Source organism: Acanthochromis polyacanthus, chromosome 15, assembly GCF_021347895.1.
Source record: "Acanthochromis polyacanthus isolate Apoly-LR-REF ecotype Palm Island chromosome 15, KAUST_Apoly_ChrSc, whole genome shotgun sequence".
NCBI classification, from domain to species: Eukaryota; Metazoa; Chordata; class Actinopteri; family Pomacentridae; genus Acanthochromis; species Acanthochromis polyacanthus.
In genome coordinates this window covers 24,551,384-24,570,435 of record NC_067127.1, presented here as the reverse complement: position 1 = coordinate 24,570,435, position 19,052 = coordinate 24,551,384, and the positions used below count along the sequence as shown (strand labels likewise).

Genomic DNA, 19,052 nt, shown 5'->3' with positions numbered 1-19,052 from the left:
TTACAGTCAATGGGGTGTGATTTGTTTTGGGTTTTTCTGTTGTTTTTCATTTGCATGAGGAATTTGATTTTAGAGGCCAAGTCACTCAATCATTTGGTACAAGATCACCAATTTACCGTCTCATTTCTTCCTTTCGGTGTCGCCCTCTGCATTCCTGCAATGCGTACGACACGTGTTCAAATAAACTAGGAATCCTGTGCAATTTTCACGATCATCTCAGCGGTGAGAGTAGGTTTTTGAATGGCTTGGCTGGAGAGTGAACGGTTACACAGAAGAATAGAGAAAAAAAACAACAACTCAGTTTTTCCTCTGTAGTGTCCAGGAGGAAATGTAGGCAGTTTTTACGGTAAGTAACACACTCTTTGCTCCCCACACATGCAAAAACTATAATCTCCAAATAAGCAGTGAATATAGATGAACAAAGGAGGATGTCCTACTCTCTTCTCTCCACACACACAAGGACACCCACTCTGTAATTATGCCTATTGTGTTCCCTTCCTGTTGTAGAGAAAGAAAACCTCTCCATCTTAGTCATGTTGTTGACCTCCTATCTGATTTTTTCGCTGACAGCTTATCTGACCCCGTCTGGCCTTATGTACATAAACACATATAGAACATGCACATACTGCCTTTGGATAAATACTGGTATCAAAACACTTCCAGGAATTTTAACTGTGTTTCCTGGGCCCTCAGACAATGAGACACTACCGTCCTTTTAAGAAAAAAGAGGAATGTTTGTTTTATGGACACTTAATAAAAAAAATGTTGGCCCACATTTTAAAAAACTAAAAATCTCAGCCTCTCGCTAAAACAGCCAGAGCCTGAGTTGAGACTTTCCCCATGGCTCTGCCCTCCCATCCACAAAGCAGTGTTGCTATGAGACTTCTTTTTCTTTTCTCCTCTGGAGATGTTTTTGCTATCTCGTGTTATGTTATGAGATACTATCAGCGGCAACAGACACAATAAGGGTGGCTCCTGCAGGGAAGCTGGGAAAATACAGGAAGTGAGTGTTGTGAGGTCGGAAGTCACACTAAGGCTGTTTGTGAGGAGGTACTTGAGAGTTGGCAGCTGTCAGTCCTCTCAGATAGCGTCTCTGTGAGGACAACACTGGCATTAGTGTGTGTGTGTGTGGGGTGTGTGTGTGTGTGTGTCTGTGTGTGAGTGAATGCGTTCGGTAAAGCCTGCCATCATTCGCTCAGAAAACAGACCTCAGACATTCCACAAACAATGACACATAACCACACAAACACACACGCACACACTTTTCGCTCTTGCATCTAAACTACAAACTAGAATTAACGCCTTTCATTCCAGGAATGCTCCCCAACCCTTAACACGAAATGAGGTCATCAGCCCTTTTTTAACATTAACATGTGTTGTTTTTCATGTTAGTGGGTGTCTGTTTAGATACATGAATGTGTGTATATTTCAGTGGCTATGCATTACTGTTGTTGTCTTAAGCTTGTTAGGATGAGATAAACAAAACAGGGGAGGAGGGGAATGAAATAGTCACTGTGCGTCTCTGTAATTTAACACATCATTCCTGATTTGAACCACCAGGACATATACTGTAAAGCCCTTTTCAAACATAAGACATGCATCACTGCTGCTTCTTCAGTCTTTTACAGTGACATTCAGACATAGATCCCTTTCATGGTATACTCCTCCAGCTTCATCCACAGATTCCATCCATAATAATTTTTAGAATAAAAGTCCTACACACTGATAGGACTTTTGAAACAAACAGCTCAGTGCCTCCACTTTAAATAAAAAGGCTGTGTTTCTGGACAGGGTTTGAAATTACAGGAGGAGCAGAGAGTTCACAGAAGAACACTAGTTAATTGTGGCAGTAATTATTTCTGGCCAGGGACTGAAAAGTTACCCCGATGCTCACTCCGGACGGGATTGAAGTCACTGAGTAGTGCAGGTAATATTAAAATCAGCCCAGCTCCCCAAGAGAAATAAATCAAGGCTCTCAGTGGGGCTTTGCACTGCTTAGGTATGTGTTTGAAAGTGAAATCTAAAGTGAACAAATGTGAATAGCGTGTCTATAAGCAGGGTTGTGTACATGTGTGGAGCAGGTCTAGTAAACTAGTTAGTCTAATATATAGATTTATATTGGCACAATAATGCATAAGTGTGTGAGTGTACCTGCACTGAGCAGACGAGCTGGAACATTGGAGATGAAGTCAGATGCTGAATCTCGGACTTCCTGGTCCTCATCCTGCAGCAACACGAACAGACTCCTCCACAGTGACATGGTAGTGAACAGACCTGACACACAAAGAGGATTCAGACAGATTCTTACACTACAAGCATCCTGCAATGTAGACTCACAAAATAATGTTTGGGCTTCAAAACATGCCAAGATCTTTGATGTATTTTGATTAGACAAATTCAGACCTGTCAGTCATTTAAAAAATCTTGGAATTCCACCTCATGCTGACATACATTTCAGCTCATCTGTGTGTGCATGTTTGTGGAAGAGGGAGTATTTGTTATGGTATTACGTCTTTTTTCCCATTACTGCCATATTCGCACTGTCAAAAATAAGAATGAACTAAATATATCTCCTTCTTGACATCATAACATGTTACTTACATTCTGAGGATACACAAGAAAAGATAGCTAGGAGCTATAATGTTATCTATTTGTCATTCACAACACTTCCAATACATAAACATTGCACAAAAAATGCAGATCATTTCCTGTTTAGGTATTATCTGTTCAATCACGGTGGCTGTTTCATCATTATCAGTGGGGCAGAGTGTAGGGTAGGTAAGTGAAGAGAGGCTTGGCCATGTCTCCCAGTACCTTTCCAGGAATATCTGCAGGTCATGAAGTTGAACTGGTTTTTATTTTAATGATGTTGATATTATTATGGGCTTGGCTGCAAGAATTACTCCGCCAAGGAACGCGGCAGAGTAATGTGACAAACAACGTTGGTTTGTCCTTGCCTGGAGACCAGACAGCCTTTATATTGTGTATTACAAATACACATAAAGTCAGTCTGGAACTGCTCCATTGAACCAAATCTAGCCCAGAGGCGGGACTACCGATCACAGCTTGAATTGGAGAGACCCAATCAGCGTAACACACGTGTGACGCAATCACTAAGCGACCTAACAATTGCCTTTCCGCCATGATGTTTTGTAGTTTGAACAGCTTCCTTCGCCGTACAGGGGTCCTGAGGAAAATCTAAGCTCTCCCTTTCAACAGTGGAGGGCAGCATTACGCATTCTATCGTACAGCCTGCCGGAATTAAAATTACATCCTTTTTAAAAAGAAAAGCTTTAAGAGCTGCTTCTTGTTGAGGTTTTAAGGACAAATTCAGCCCGTGCAAAACAGAGGAAAGCACACGAGAGAAACCTCGCTCTGTAGCGGTCGCCAACTCAGCCCTGAAGATGACGCATCGTTAACTCCCGCCTCTGGTGCTCTGATTGGTTCGGTCTGATCTGCTCGGAGCTTGAAAACCTGTCAAAATGTGTCAATGGAGGAGGGCTAGACCGTATTCCCGTATATCCCTTATAACGGGAATACAGTCTAGCTAAGCTAGGCTAGGTTTGTCCGTCTGTCTGTCTGTAACAAAACTTAAAAACGGACTAACGGATTTGGATGAAGTTTTCAGGAAAGGTCAGAAATGACACAGGGACCAAGTGATTACAATTTGGCAGTGATGCGGCTTATGGCCTGGATCAACGGATTTGTTAAACGTTTCTGTATCACTGCAAGATAGCAGCACAGCGACTACAAGTGAACACTACATCAGCCGCCTTCTGACGATCATATGATTGCAATCCTACGACAAATCCACCGCTGCGGACTTATTGGGACTTAACCGTCGGATACGATACAAGGAACAATTGATTAAACTGTGGGGGTGTTTCCGAGTCCCATCAATTCCCGCCGCCTGCTACATATTTAGGTTGCATGTTATCGACACATAACGTATACATGCATAGCACATGCCTGTGCTCAGCGCAGGGTCATTTTGTTTGTGGGTACATCTATATTAAATGGCCACATTCTATGTTGCCGTGATTTCTGATCATCAGTAGCTAATAAACAAATGCTGCTTTTGTGACAATGCCACATGGGGAAATGAACAGCTTTGGTGGAGTAACGCGCTCTCCGAGTGCTTTTCTTGTTAATATAATGAATACTATGGAAAGTCACACTGAACCATCTGCAGCTTATGAATAGTACATCTTACCTTGTCAACTTAAGTGACTTGTTCACAAGCAAATCAGCTTGCAAATACATACGTACCATTAGGCGTACATAATGTCATTCACAATTTTAACTTTCCACATACACTTAGTCCATTTAATTTTTGTAAGAGAGTTCAAAGAACGGTCCTCCCTGAAAGAACCGGTCAGTTAGAGTGAGGAGGGAAAGTCGCTTACTGTCTCTTGAAATTACTTTAATGATTGTCTTACCAGAAACTTTAAAGAACTGTAAAAAAGATGTTTAAAATAAAGTATTTTCAGGGAAATTACCATACATTTTTCCCAGAAACATACCAGTGTACTCTGAAATCAAAAATACTGCTCCACAAACTTTGGTTGCTGATCTGCTGATCTGACCAGAACACATTTCTGTCATCACAACAAACTGACACTTTGGTTGTCGCACTGAGACTCACCCAGTGGCAGATGAGGGCTGGTCAGCAGGGTGGATGTACAGTTAACCAGAACTTTGGCAGCCATCAGCTTCACCTCCACCGGCTGCTCTTCGCTGCAACACGAGCACACCAGCGCCCCCCATTGAGCTAAACATGCCAATGCACTCGCACCCTGGATGACAGAAAAACAGAAAAAAATTGAAACATTCATTATTGACACAGGAACATCTTCTGGTGAGGAAATATCTCTAGACACCAACGGTGGTGTTTAGAGATATTTATTTAAAGCATCTCTAGACATGTCCAGTTACAACAATTGGCACTATTTCACATGTTTGCTCAGAATTGCTCCTCTATACCATTTTTGAGCAATGTTGGGTTTATTTTATTGAACAAGTATGTTTTATGTTCTTCTCAGTTCTTGTCTAATTAGTTTCTATGTTTATCTACTCTCTGCTGTGTAAACATTGCCTTCAGTGCACCTGACAAGTCACAGAAGTTTTGTTTTGTGATCACAGCCAAGTCACTGGTGGCTGTTCTGCTGAGGATCACAGAATTTCTTCTTTTAGACAGGATCCAGTGTAGTTTATTTTTGACTCATTTTTAAATGACTTATTTAGAATAAAGTAATTTTGATGAAATATGCTTAATGCTTGTATTTGGTCTATTTCTCCAACAGAACTGTATGTCACACACGATTACTTCAAGGACAGTCTAAAGTCTAGAAACTCAAACTAGTTTTTACAGTTCCCTGGCTGATTTTTCAAAAGCTATCATGCCTTCCAAACCTGCTGGCGAGTTTTGGTGTTCAGAAGGTTGAAGCTAGGATGGAAAAACAAATTTAATTCACTAACAAAACATAAATGATGGCTCCCTTCCAAACTTTGTTTTGCTGAAGTTAAATGTTGAAAGTGATGGCCCAAGTGACAAGCAAAATAAAGCTGCATCGGTCTGATGGCTGGTGGTAACAGCCTTCACTTCCTTCAGTATAACCTCCAAGGCTGCCAACATATTCTTCTCTACAGGGTCAGAGATCATTTCTTCATTGAAAGATGATGATGATGATGAATGAGTCCTTACCTGAGGGTCAGAGTTCACCAACTGAACCACCAGTTGAGACACCAGCGTCAGAGCAGCACAGTGGAGCTCCACACTGAAACACATAATCAGACACCTGATATCAGTTTCCTAAATGGCTAATTTTAACTTGGCTGGCTTATTTTAAATGTTAGTCCCTGGAGAGGGATCTCTACTCGTTCTCGTCATTCAGAGTTTTGTTCAGATTACAAATAGTGAGCTGATATTTTTTTGTAATTTGAGTGAACTAAACCTTTAATCTTGTGTATTTGTGCGGTGAGAACATCTGAAAATGACAATGTGCTCCTCAGGGTGTTCTGTGGAAACCAGTACATACGTAACTGTGCCGTCAGCTATACATACATCATTCAACTGTATTGACTTACAATCCACAAAAGAAGTGTGCTGGTACTCACCACTACATTATAGGTCACAATAGCCCAAGTGCCATTCAATCACACGGCAGACAAGGGCAGCCAGCAACCCAATCCCATCCCTCCCCGGCTCTAATCATAACCCTGGGCTGCTTCGAAGAGAAAGTGGATCCCTGGGTGCAGAGATTGTGGCCAGGAAAAGGCTTTAGAGGGCTAAAAGCCTTTGTAATCCAATCCTTGCTCAAGCCTGTATTCTCTTGTCAGGGGTGAGAAAAGTACAGCAGTGGCTTGTCAAGGAAGGTGTGTGCGTCTGTCAATGCATGTCAAAGGGTTTACACTAGACGCACACACACAAATATTGGAACAGCATGTGCCAAAACACTGTGGTAAACTGAGAGAGGCCCGGTGACTCATGAGTTTCTAATGAACTCTGACAAAAATAATGCTTTCAGCCTGACAGGTGTGAATAATCTAACGTGGGAATAATGGTGTGATGGAGGCTTTTGAGAGTACAAATATCAGTTTTCATCCAGTTTAACTTTTTTGTATTCTATTTTAAAGCTTTTCTATGGTTGGACAGTACAGTTACCAAAATACTGCAGCAATGCATAAGTACCAACACAAAAATCCGACAAAAACTACACTTCAGATGCGTCCAGGTGCAGGGTTAAGGTGCAGCCGGCGAACCTGACTGTCCCTCCTCCATGGATTCTGGCTCTGAATGAAGAACTGACAGCCAGTTGGTAACAGCAGCGTGCAGGCTCTTTCATAAGGCAGAATAAAAAAATAATAATAATGGAGGAGGAGGAAGAGCGTGTGGTTGTAACTTGCCCTGTAGTACAACCATGTGTCTTCCATCCATCACAGCTAAAAGCTGCTCTAGGGCTTGCTTGGAGACTGTTTTGAAAGCAGGTTTTCAGGCAGCGAGTTACAGAAAGAACTGACCTCTTGCGTGCTACAGTGCACAGGCATCAGCTAAACCTCTATGCACATCTGAATATTTGAGATGGCGTAGGAGATGTAGGAAGCACAAGCCAGCAGTCTCCTGAACACAACTGCATGCAAAAACTTCACTGGAAACATCTACATTGTATTTCCAGTGTAGTCTGACAGGAGGAGGGATTTTTAAATCACTGACATAGGGCTGCACATTTATTCAAACAATTATCACTATCATCATTTTTGGTTTCCCACAATTAAATGTACAGGATGGATCTACTCATGAAGACGTTAAAGCATTGCTCTGTTTATTTAAAGTTATCACTGTAGTAAAAAAAATACTTTGTCCCTAAAATTGACAAATTATAGTGACAAATAATCATGATGTCATTTTTGTGCAGCTCTACAGTGACATTGTGTTAACAGATGGATCTGAATAATGACCGAAGATCTGGAAGAAATCTTGAAACAATTCAAGGTCCAGAGTAGAGACGTGTTTTGTTTTTTGCTACTGATCCAAGTGATTCAATATTTAGTATATTTGATACCATTTTCCTAGATATTACACACTTCTAAGTAGTGTAGACTTGCTGAGCAAGTAAAGGGGCACCACGGTAAAGTCTTATGTGAGGCAAAATGGCCTCTGTATGCACATGAATTACGCAAGTCAGGAGGAATTAAGACATCTTTCCTTCATCCCTGTAACATATGTAACAGCTGCTTTTGCAGCTCTTGTCATGTGCCTGCAGTTTAGCCTGCGATGTTAGTGCAATACCAATAAAAAGTCTGTTGAATTTTTAACAGTAATCAATTATTGATTGATACTGCTGTATATACATGACCGTTCAAAAGTTTGGGGTCACCTAGGCATTTTCATTCTAAAAACCTTTAGTCATGTGTTAACATAATTGCATAAACAAGGGTTTTCTAATCATCAGTTAGCCTTTCAACATGATTAGCTAACACAATGTAGCATTAGAACACAGGAGTGATGGTTGCTGGAAATGTTCCTCTGTACCCCTATGGAGATATTCCATTAAAAATCAGCCGCTTCCAGATAGAATACTCATTTACCACATTAACAACATCTAGATTGTATTTCTGATTCATTTAATGTTATCGTCATTAAAAAAAACTGCCTTTCTTTCAAAATAAGGACATTTCTAAGTGACTCCAAACATTTTGAACGGTAGTGTATCACATAAATTGTTCGACTTTGCAACACTTGTATGAAAACAGACACAAACAAGAGGTCAGGCTTAGGTTCTTATGAAAACTGATCAGTTCATACGTTTGATCGTCCCAAATCCTGACATAAAGAGAAGGTTTGGTTGTTTGAGTACTTCACCTTTATTATTAGTGTTCATTAGTGTGTTTTCTCTGACCTGTGAGCAGAGTTCTGAGCCAGAGTGAGGTGATGCAGCAGAGTGTCCTCCTGTGATAAAGTCTTCACTCCATCACTCCACAGGAGCTCACTGCTGGAGCTCAACACACACAACGTCTGAAGGACCTGAGAGGAGTGAGGGGAGGCAGAGACAGGGGAAGTGAGTGAACTGATATTGTGTAACATACTGATGTCATCACTGCTCTTCACCTCACACACTTTCAGAGCTACTGATGAGGGACGTTGCTCAGGGCCATCAGTCAACACAGCTTTGTGGCTGGAAAGTTGCCCCAGTGGTATTTTTACCCCACTGGCCCAATCCTCCCTCCACACACCTTAACCACAGGTACACAGCTGCCTTACTCTCTCTCTCACACACACATATCTGTGTATGTATGGATGTATGGACACATGCAAGGACACAAAGAGAAGAACTACCAGCATGTTCAAGCTTTGTCTCTACCTCCCGTTTTCATTCAGGCAGTGACATGTTCCTCATGTTGTGTCTACTCTTAGCATCCTTTCAGCTTAACCTCCTGAACTTGATTTTCTGTGTCCCTCCTCCCACCTCTCCATCCTTCCCCGTGCTGTTTTCTTTGCTCCACGACTCCTCTAGAGCGGGAGGAAAGTCGCCATGCGTGAGGAGGAAAAGATGTGTTTTCCACTGCGCAAGACCCCGTTAAAAGCACATCCAGCCGAGAATGCGTGTTGACATTCCTGCTGCATATCTCAGTGACTATTTCTTTCAAGGCCCCGACCTGTTATTAGAGCTTTAAAATAAAGCTTTCTTTATAGGAACTGTGTGGGTGGAGGGCAGGGGGATCGGTTGCATGCAGCGTCTATGTGTAAACATCAGAATGTATATGTGTGTGCGACTGTATATTTGCGCACGAGAGCAGTAAAAAGACAAGGCTGACCTGTTGAGCTTTAGGGCTGTCGTTGTGATTGACTGATTGATCCGACAGCTTACTCTGGCAAAAATTAATCACTATTAGGCTTAAGAAAAAAATACCACTAAATAGAACACTGGATTTAAAATTCTAATAAATCTATTCATGTAAATAATTGAGAAGTGCACAGGAGCTAATCAAATAGGATCAATGAGTTGTTCTTATTCAACAATATAGTGAATATCAAAGCTGCACAAATCACTAAAAAAGAAGAAATTAATAAAAACACTGCGTGGAACATCAAAGTGGTTGATAATAGTGACAAATGCACAGAGAATAATCAACCAACGTTGCAGTTTGCTTCTGTTTTGTGAAGCGACTTTCAGCGCTCCGTTTTGGTTTTCGAGCCCACAAATAACCCCTCTTATGATGCATTAATAGACTTCATTAACTTCCTTTTCAGCTGTGGAAGGCAGTAGTTTTAGTCAAACAACATAAGAAAAGAAAGAACAGGATTAGATGAGATAAAACGGCTGCACACTCGCACCAGATGGGGTACGAATATACACTCCACTCCAAAAGTATTGGAACAGCGAGGCCAATTTGTTTTTTAATTTTTGCTGTAGACTGAAAACATTTTGGTTTGAGATCAAAAGATGAATATGAGACAAGAGAGTAACATTTCAGCTTTTATTGCCAGCTATTTACATCTGGATCTGATGCACTACTTAGAAGAAAGCATTATTTGTAACAGATTGAATTAAAATAGATTAAAATGAATATCACTTAATATTTAGTTGCAGATCCGTTGCTTGCAATGACTGCATCAAGCCTGTGACCCACTGATATATCAAACTTTTGCATTCTGCTCTTGTGATGCATTTCCAGGTTTTCACTGCAGCCTCTTTCAGGTTTTTTTGTGTGAAGGGGGAGGGGGGGGGGGGTACTCCCTTCAGTGTCCTCTTTAGCAGATAAAATGCAGCTCTATAGGGTTGAAGTCTGGAGATTGACTTGGCCAGTCTAAAACTTTTCCACTTCTTGCCCCTGATGAACTCCTTTGTTGTTTTGGCAGTGTATTTATTCATTATCTTGCTGCACAATGAAGGAACTCCCAATCAGTTTGGTTGCATCTCCCTTTAAATTACAGATAAATGTTTCTATAGACTTCTGAGTTCTTTCGGCTACTGCCATCATGTGTGTTCCACCACCAATGAAGATGAATGAGCCCGTCCCAGAAGAAGCCGAGGAAGCCCAATCCTTGACATTACCTCCACTGTGTTTCACAGATGAGCTTGTATGTTTGGGATTTGGCTGCTTTTAAAAGTCGCAGAAAGAGGCTGATATTTTTTCAGGAGTCAGCTGGAAATGTGAACATTGAGATTTTACCAAACAGAAACACAAACACAAATGAATCCTAATGTTAGTGCATTTCTGTGCTCAGACAAGCCTCTAGTCTCCACTGAGTTATGGCAGCATAGCAGCTCAAATAGGTGAATAACCAAGAATGAGTTTGAAGTCAGACTGACCCAAGCTGAAGTAGTTTTCCATAAGAGGGACATTTCAAACATGGTCATCACAGCAATCAAGTTAACTGAATTGTGGGAAACCAGAATTGTGACGGTGACTAATGGTCGATTAATCATACAGCCTGGTACACAGGGTACACCCATGGCTAATGTTGTACTGGAAATGTTCTAATGCACCATAAAGTAGTGTCCAATAACCACAGCAGACCATTACACTTGTCAGGCAGTTTGCGGTGGGCTATAGTGTATTTTTCAGACAACATTTCAAAGTCCAATTGCTCTTTTCAACTCCAGTGAGAGTCTATCAATCCTGGGGCCACTAATGCCAAGCCAGTGTCATTATTCATTTGGCCACGAAATTTCTCTTTCTTTATTGCTACTTTAACAGAAAAACTTCCTTTTTTTCCCCCTTTCTTGTTGCCCTACTGAGAGAATTATTTTAGTCTAGATCCCAGCTAGTGCCTGCGTGTTTTTCACTGTTCATCCACGCGTCTGTCTGCCAGGTATTTGACTGCTAGCTCAGACCCAGCTGGTCTCACCATTTCTGCTGCTTCTGACTTTTACAACCAGATTTAATGAGCTTCCGTCTTGCAACACACTTGACTGCCCACATACTCAAATATACAGAGTCACAGGAAAACATGCCAACTCAGGCGTACAGACTTTCATAGCTGTAACATGCAAATAAACAGTGACACCCACTCTGCATGAACAGGCACACACATACACACTAACAAATATAAAAGTCACACTCTGCCCAGCCTGCACTGCTGTCTGCCTCATGTTCTGGCATTTCAGTCTATACGGCCTGTAGTTTTGGCTGCTTTTACCAGGTAATCAATGCTCCAAAAGATATTTTAATGAAAGAGCAAGGCAGCCATACATTTCTAAATCAACGTCAAAAACCAGTAACAACCTAAAATAAAAATAAAAAATCTGAGAAAATCTCAAATTACATATCAAGTATATAGAAGAAATAAAATGTAAAAGTGATCTGAGGACACCATCTACTCTTCAAACCACAAACGGTCCCATCTACTGGCCTCTTCTCTTCTGTTTTGGCGACCCTATCATGCCTGTGAAAGGAATTACGGCACACACATCGGTCCGGTGATGAAACAGTAGTGATATGCACTAGCGATAGACGCTTAATAGCAGCAAGAAAATTATTCAATAAAATGTTGAATAATTTTAATTGAATGCATTACATTTAAACTGCCAGAAAAGCACAGAATGGAAACACAAAGTTTCCCCTCTGAGGTCCGCAGTCACCCAGACCTCTTGTCTCCTCTATGTGCATCTGCAGACCTCCCCTCACTGAAGCTGAAGCTAGCGGGAACCAGCGGTTTCCCGAAAAGATGGACACGGCCTAAAAACACCCACAACCCTGTGTGCCTCACCACCTCCAGCCAAACCAGGTACTCTGGCATCTTACTGTGAGGGCTGATGGATTTAATTTTGGGGGGCCAAAATGGGTTCTGTGTCTGGCGTTCACTTGTTTCCTTCTGATATCCTTTTTTAATGTGTGCATTTATTTGCTGTCTTTATAGACCCCTTGCAGTGTTTACTAACACAAGGTATGCGCGCGCAGACCTGGTGCAGGAGCTCCTCCACATTCCACTTTAATTTAATGGGTGAGCCAGTGTCTGACTACTGGGGTGTCTCGGAGTTCCCTGAACAAGAACAGAAAGATAGCGTTTAGGAAATTGCACATCTCGGCTTTGGCCGCATCAATGGGCTCGCTTTGAGAAGGCGGTGGCGGCTGTTGTTTGGGGCTGCCGCCGCCGACAGCCGCCTCCTGCTGCCTGCCGGACACGGCCTCTTGCTGTTTGGATGCAGCAGATGATGTGGTGTCCTGTTGCTGCTGGCCTGGTTCGGCATGTTGGGTATTAAAGTAATCCTTCAATGCATTATCAGGCACTACTTTGACATACTGCACTGTCCTGCCTACGGGCTCAGGGCTTCTCCGGTATATCAGCAGGAACTGTGATATCAACGTAACGACTGCTCCGGAGAACGCGGAAATCAGTTTTAAGTAAACCAAACGTTTAGCCGCGGTAACAAAGCAAGTTCCACCTGGTCGCTGTCACAGCTGCCATATCATCTGCTTTACTACGATTCTGACAGCCGACAGCACAACAAGAAGGCATATTTAGCGTAATATGTGCTTGCAATATCATCCCTTGGCCAGGTAAACAGGCTTTGTTTTGAACCGGGTCTGTGCACGCAGCTGCCTAATTAAGTATGCATATGTCATGTGAAAGGGGTCTATATCTTAAGTGCACATCCACATATCGCATCACCATATAAAGTGCATTATGTGTCACAAATAGTTCTTTCAGTGTTGATGAAAACCTACTGAATTTACAGCTAACACTTGCCGCTTTACTGAATTCATTTTTTTATTTCAAGCTAAATGTGCTGATGATGTGTTCCTCAGGTCCAACTAGCTGGTCCTGACTCTAATATATCACGAGTAAGTGCTGAAGATGACAGGTTAGTTTCCTTCAGACTTTGGAAGCATCACTGGGCAGAAAAGTCCTTGGCTCGCAACTCTCCCAGAATGCTTCAGTGGAGTTGAGGGCGAGCTATGGCAACTGGCCTGTTGGGTTGGCGTGTCCTTGGCGCAGGGGAGGCTCCACTTAACGGGGCCGACACATTAAACATTAACGGCTGGCCTGTAAAGCAGAGCCTGGCAAAGAATGCACAACCAAACGCACACATACTTAAAAAAGAGAAAGCTAAAACACAACTCATATAAAATGCACACCAGTCTGCAGCGGGGCAGAAACTCACAGAGCCAGTGACTCGCAGCAGTGCTGAGTTGTTTCAGCACTGGAGGAGTGTTAACGACAGGAGTAACAGAGCAGGTCTGCTGGCAGCCTGTCCTCGCTTTATGAACACACTGAAATACGACCTTCTGTCCCCAAACAGGAAATAGGCCGCATTTTCCTCTCCAAACTTGTTAGAGTGGGAGCCTACCAAACCTCTCAGAGAGTGTGGAAGTGAGTGAGAGAGGCAGTTCACTGCCAGTGTGCTTGGCGTTTCCCCCTGCGGCCGATTAGCCTCTCACGCAAGCTTTTGCAAGATGATTTCGGCATTTAATCAGTTTGCAGCAAATGTCACTGTGGTTCAGTGAAACTGTGCTGAATAGGAAAAAACATTTTTTGAAGGAGTCCACTGTGTAAGGACAGGAATTTAAGATTCTGTCCTTATGGGCTGACACACAGATCAACAGGGCTCAGGCACACACACATTTCTATAAAACAACCAGGCACATACAGGCAGCAAATGAATGCAACTCCTATAATGCTTTTGTGTAAATGTGTGTGTGGTCTCACCTTGGCCAGACACTGGGGGTGTGTCTCGTGAAGAGCCAGGCTGGTCAGGTTAGACAGGGTGGTCTCACACAGCCACTGAGGTCTGCTCCTCTTGTCCTCCTCCTCCAGCTTCCTCAGGACCCCCTCCACTGCCAGCTCCCTCACCTCGTACTGTCGACATCGCAGCAGATGCTCCAGGAGCTGGGACGTCGGCTCAGAACTGTCCCACAGCTCAGGGGACTCCACACTGGCACTGAGGGCTACCTGGGCCAAGCTGAGAAGGTACTGTGTGCTGCCAGGCCCAAGGGCAGCAGAGGTGGTGCCAGAGGTGACCAGTTCTGAGGACATCAGGACGGACAGAGTCTTCTGACGGAGTGTGCACACCTCAGAATCTGACAAACACAAGACGTAATGTTAACGAAACACACTGTTTGAGGCTGATATTTCTAATTCAGCTGATCACTGAATCTGGGTTGTGCTACTCTGGCACAGTTACACAACTTTTGCAGTAATTTCTTGATTGGAAAATTTCATCTGGTCATACTGCACATCTTTAAAAGCTTCATTTTTTGTTGTTGCTACCATTAAGTATATGTTTTACAATCTACACCAATTTGCCTTCAGGCCACGGCAATTTGACATCTGAGTCCATTGGAAAAGTTTACAGAGTCTACAACTCTAAAAAAGTTACAGTGGCTGCAGAGCAACATTACACAAAGACTGTAATACATCAATATAATAGTAATATATCAGTCCGTTGATATATAGTCTCCTATCAGAAAATCAAGAAAAAAATCCCTACAAGAAAAGAAGAAATACTGTGAATAAGTATTAATTTATGCTTGTTGTCCAAGGTTGGTCAAATCAGATCAAATGTGTGTTTTCATGTTTTTCTGCCCCTCCTCTGTTGGGGCTCTAAAGAGTTAAATTACCTTACAAAACCTCTATACGGTAATTACAATTTCCAAATCAAATGCCATCTGGTAACTAAACCACTATCCAGCAGAACAAATCACCATGCTGTAGGAATATATTGATAATGACAAAGTACCAGTAATATCTTAACTCAGCTTGGGCAGCAGAATTGAATCTTAAAATAATCAAAAGAAATTATGACATTGACGGAAAAATGTATTGCTGGATTTGGACAACACGTTGTCAAAACAAACAGAGGCAAGAGAGACGACGGCATCAGGAACAAAAATGTTGTGTGACTGGCAGCAGACCCCAGGATGGACTCTCATCTGGCTGGAGAATGTATTGGGACTTCCCAGGAGGAGCTGGAAAATGTTGCTGGGGAGATAGACGTCTGAACTACCTTGGCTAGCCTGTTGCCACCGCAACCCAACTCTGGATAAGCAACAGAAACTGAATGGAGGGATGTACGAATACATCAGTGATGCAGCCTCAGAGAGCTGAGAACACTTGTTTTTAGCGTCATGGCTAACTCTTACATAACTACTAGAGCAGTACATCTCTATCCACTATGGTTCTGTCAAATATGAGTAAAGATACCTCTGAACATTCACTCTACATAATGGAGAGCTGCGCCTGAATGCCAAAAAGCATTAATTTACAGACATATGTACAACATTCTAGTCCATGTCTGACAAGATTAATCAAGTCAGAACTTCTTTCTACCACAGCTATCTCTAAAATCACAAAGATTAAGATATTCCTATTGAATTCATTGGATGTATCCAGTCCCACTTCTTTCCAAGCTAAATAAACACAGTCCTCTTTGTACAGAGAACAGATGCAGACAACAGAGCAGACTGAAGAAGCCTGTGTCTTCTGTTCCTTTCTATTTTGACTTTTATAGGAAAGGCTGCGTCAGTGTGTTTGGAAAGGCCCATGGCTGTGCCAGCCAAGCCACCTGTGAACATGCACCCTTAGGGAGAGATGGACACGCAAATAAACACACATGTGCACGGACACACGCACTTCCTGTGAAATTCAAGTATAATTCAGAGGCAGGGCAGCTCTAGAGAAACCCAATGCCATTCTAAAGCTCTGCTCCTCCCTACAGTACAGCTCCAAGACTGCACACAGACCCCGCTTTGACAGCCAACTCAATTAGTTTAACATAGACGCGCACACAAACACACACCCACACAGAGAGCTTATGAAACCCAGTGCAACTCAATATGGCCCCGCAGCGCCACTCAAAACGTGGCCTGACAAAAGAGCGGGAAATGCCGCATTCCTCCAGAGATGGGCTGGGTTACCGTGGAGATGGGTGAGGTTACTATAGAACCCGATCCTCAAAGGGGGCTCCGGGGCCAAATGAGCATAGCCTAATGGTTATAATGGGGGGTAAGAGCACAGTAATGACACCAATGATGAAGGGAGGAAAGAGAGGAGGATGACTGAAGGAGAATGGGAGCGTGTCAAAGAGAAAACAGCTGTCTGTCATGGCGGAACAGACAGTAACATGGAGAGTGTGTGTGTGTGTGTGTGTTTGTAGAAACAGTGTGTTACCCCTAGCCTGTCACATGCTGGTACAGTCCACTACGATGCTCCGGTCCTGATTCAAACCTGACTTTTACAGAAAAACACTACACATACAATGTAGGGAAAAACCCTTTCAACTGACTCCAAATCCATTCATTAGAGAAAGAAGAATAAAAGAGAATGAGAGAAAGATCTGGGAAGAAGAAAAGGCCCAAATGAGTGAGGAAAGGAGAAAGAAAGAGGAAAAACATCATTAGTTAGGATGCAAAGCTGCTTTTTTATGACTGTATTTATTAAAGTAGATCGGCGGAGGAGGGAGGAGTAGCCCAGCTTTCCCGCAGCAAATGAAAGGCGTTCCTGTGAGGACCATTTCACTGTGATTTTCATGTCTGATCATAAATAGCCATTGTTCTCCCACAGCTGTGTTTATTTAAATCTGTGTCTACAACTCTTGTGTCTCTTTACGCTGCTCATGTGCAAACCTGCAGCTGGACTGTATACAGATGCCGTAGAACTGTGATTACCAGAGTGTTGCGTTAATAAATGCTGTGCAGGGACCGGTCTCAATGGAGAGTTTTAGTGCACTGTGATGGTTTGTTTCAGGCATTTACAGACGATTAAAAAATAAAAAAAAACAGTGAATTTCTGCACAACTCTCTATGAACTTTTAGCTTGTTTAGCAGTGTTGCTCTAATGATGGCAGTGTTGGTCAGAGCACCACTTTGGTCCAGATTGAAATTGGATGATCATGTTTTCCAGACGATGAATTGGGAAAACTTGGATAATGGCCTGAACTGTTATCTAATGACATTATCAAGTCACAGTATCACAGGTTGCAAATAACTCATTTTTCTTGTATTGCAAATCATTCTGCCAAGTATTTAGCTAATTTCTCCAGTACATGACAAATTGTTTGGGCTATAAAATGGAAACGGTGAATAATGATTATCAAACTTATCTCACCAACAGTCCCAGACTCAAAAGGTGCCCACTGACTTTCCACCTTCAACCACCAGCCTTTGAAAATGCATCCTCGATGGGCCCTTCAACTGGGCTCCCAGTGGGAAATAATATTCTGTGACTAAAGTGAATAAACACAGCTTAAAGTAGGGATAGACAGAAAATCTGAAAATGGCTAAATAAAAAATGACCAAACAAAAAAATACATCAGAATTTGAAAATATACAGCCCTTTCCCCTATATTCTTCTCTGATCAGGGCCACTCCAAAGACAGCAACATAATAAGCTAAAAATGCATGTTAAAAATATTTTTTCCATGACTATATATGTATGTGTCTTGAGTGATTAAAATTGACTACAGTTGCTGACTCCTCTGACTCAACTGAAACAGGGCCCATTTAATACACTTACTAGACTCAGTTACAACCACTACAGTGGGAAAGTCTAAGGAGCTAAGCACTGACCTGAAAGTAAATTATTGACATGAACAAATCAGGAAAGTTTCTGAAAGGTCATAATATGTATTTCAGTCTTTTCCAAATACATTTAGTGTCGTATTAGATCAAGAAAAACAGAAAATCCTAACAGTTAATAATTACCAAGTGGAGCTGGAGTATGTGATTTTAATTCATTTTAGTCGCATTGGCGAAAATCTACTCAGTCTGCTAGTTGCTAGTTCTGTCTGCACTAGAAAAAAAAGTGCTGTTCATCATTACACAACTCTTACTTGTTAATTCACCAAATAATAGCATGTGAATTCGCAAAACCCAGGACGGTCATCTTGCTAAACATTAGCATTTCATTTAAAATACCACTGTTTATAGCTTCACAGAGGTGCTGGAACAGGCTATAGACTATTGAAAGTGGTGGAATTAAAACTGTACTAACAACAACTGACTAGCTACTAAAAGCCTGAGTGACCTGAGATCCCTAATATTCAAACCTTACATCCTACGTTAAAAAGAAGGACGTGTATCAGTCTAACGTGAACTTTGTTTTAGCTTTACAAAGACAGGGAAGGTTAATGGAGAAACTAATGAATGTTATTCAATGAACTGCCAACCATTTCAGTTCTTTTACTTTCTGCAATCAAACCATGAGAACACATCAGAATAAAAAGAACACAGACTGAAGTTAGGCAAAACATCTACCAAGGTCAGTGGTTATGCTGATTTCCCCTGTGTGTCTGTCATGTTTTAGAACATGAAACTTAAGACTTGAAAGAGTCCAGCCTTAACCTGGTGGTATTAGCATTCCTGTGTAGACGCCCAAAAATGAAAACGGTAAGACTGCACTAGGTAGTGATGCAGTCCAAACTTTTGTGGCCTATGAAAACAACAGACACACACATTATACACGTAGAAAAATCAAAATATTCCCCATAAAGCAATAAAGCTTTAGAGGACTAGATTGGTATCATCTGTGGGTGAGGCTAACTATCCCGTGTAAAGGTTTATGTGTGAGCAGGAGAGAGGAACAAAAGCGCTATATGTGTGATGGCCTG

General features: G+C 42.1%; 1 protein-coding gene across 2 annotated transcripts in view; it reads right to left on the bottom strand.

Annotated features, from left to right (window-relative positions):
• thada (THADA armadillo repeat containing) overlaps window positions 1–19,052 on the bottom strand; it is a 137,503-nt gene that overhangs the window by 17,792 nt on the left and 100,659 nt on the right. For both annotated transcript variants that reach the window (XM_051959561.1, XM_051959562.1), the window contains exons 32-36: window positions 14,156–14,526; window positions 8,400–8,524; window positions 5,705–5,777; window positions 4,646–4,796; window positions 2,152–2,274 (exon numbers count right to left, since the gene is read on the bottom strand). In XM_051959561.1, coding sequence (XP_051815521.1) covers window positions 2,152–2,274; window positions 4,646–4,796; window positions 5,705–5,777; window positions 8,400–8,524; window positions 14,156–14,526 — 843 coding nt within the window. The remainder of the gene's footprint in view (window positions 1–2,151; window positions 2,275–4,645; window positions 4,797–5,704; window positions 5,778–8,399; window positions 8,525–14,155; window positions 14,527–19,052) is intronic.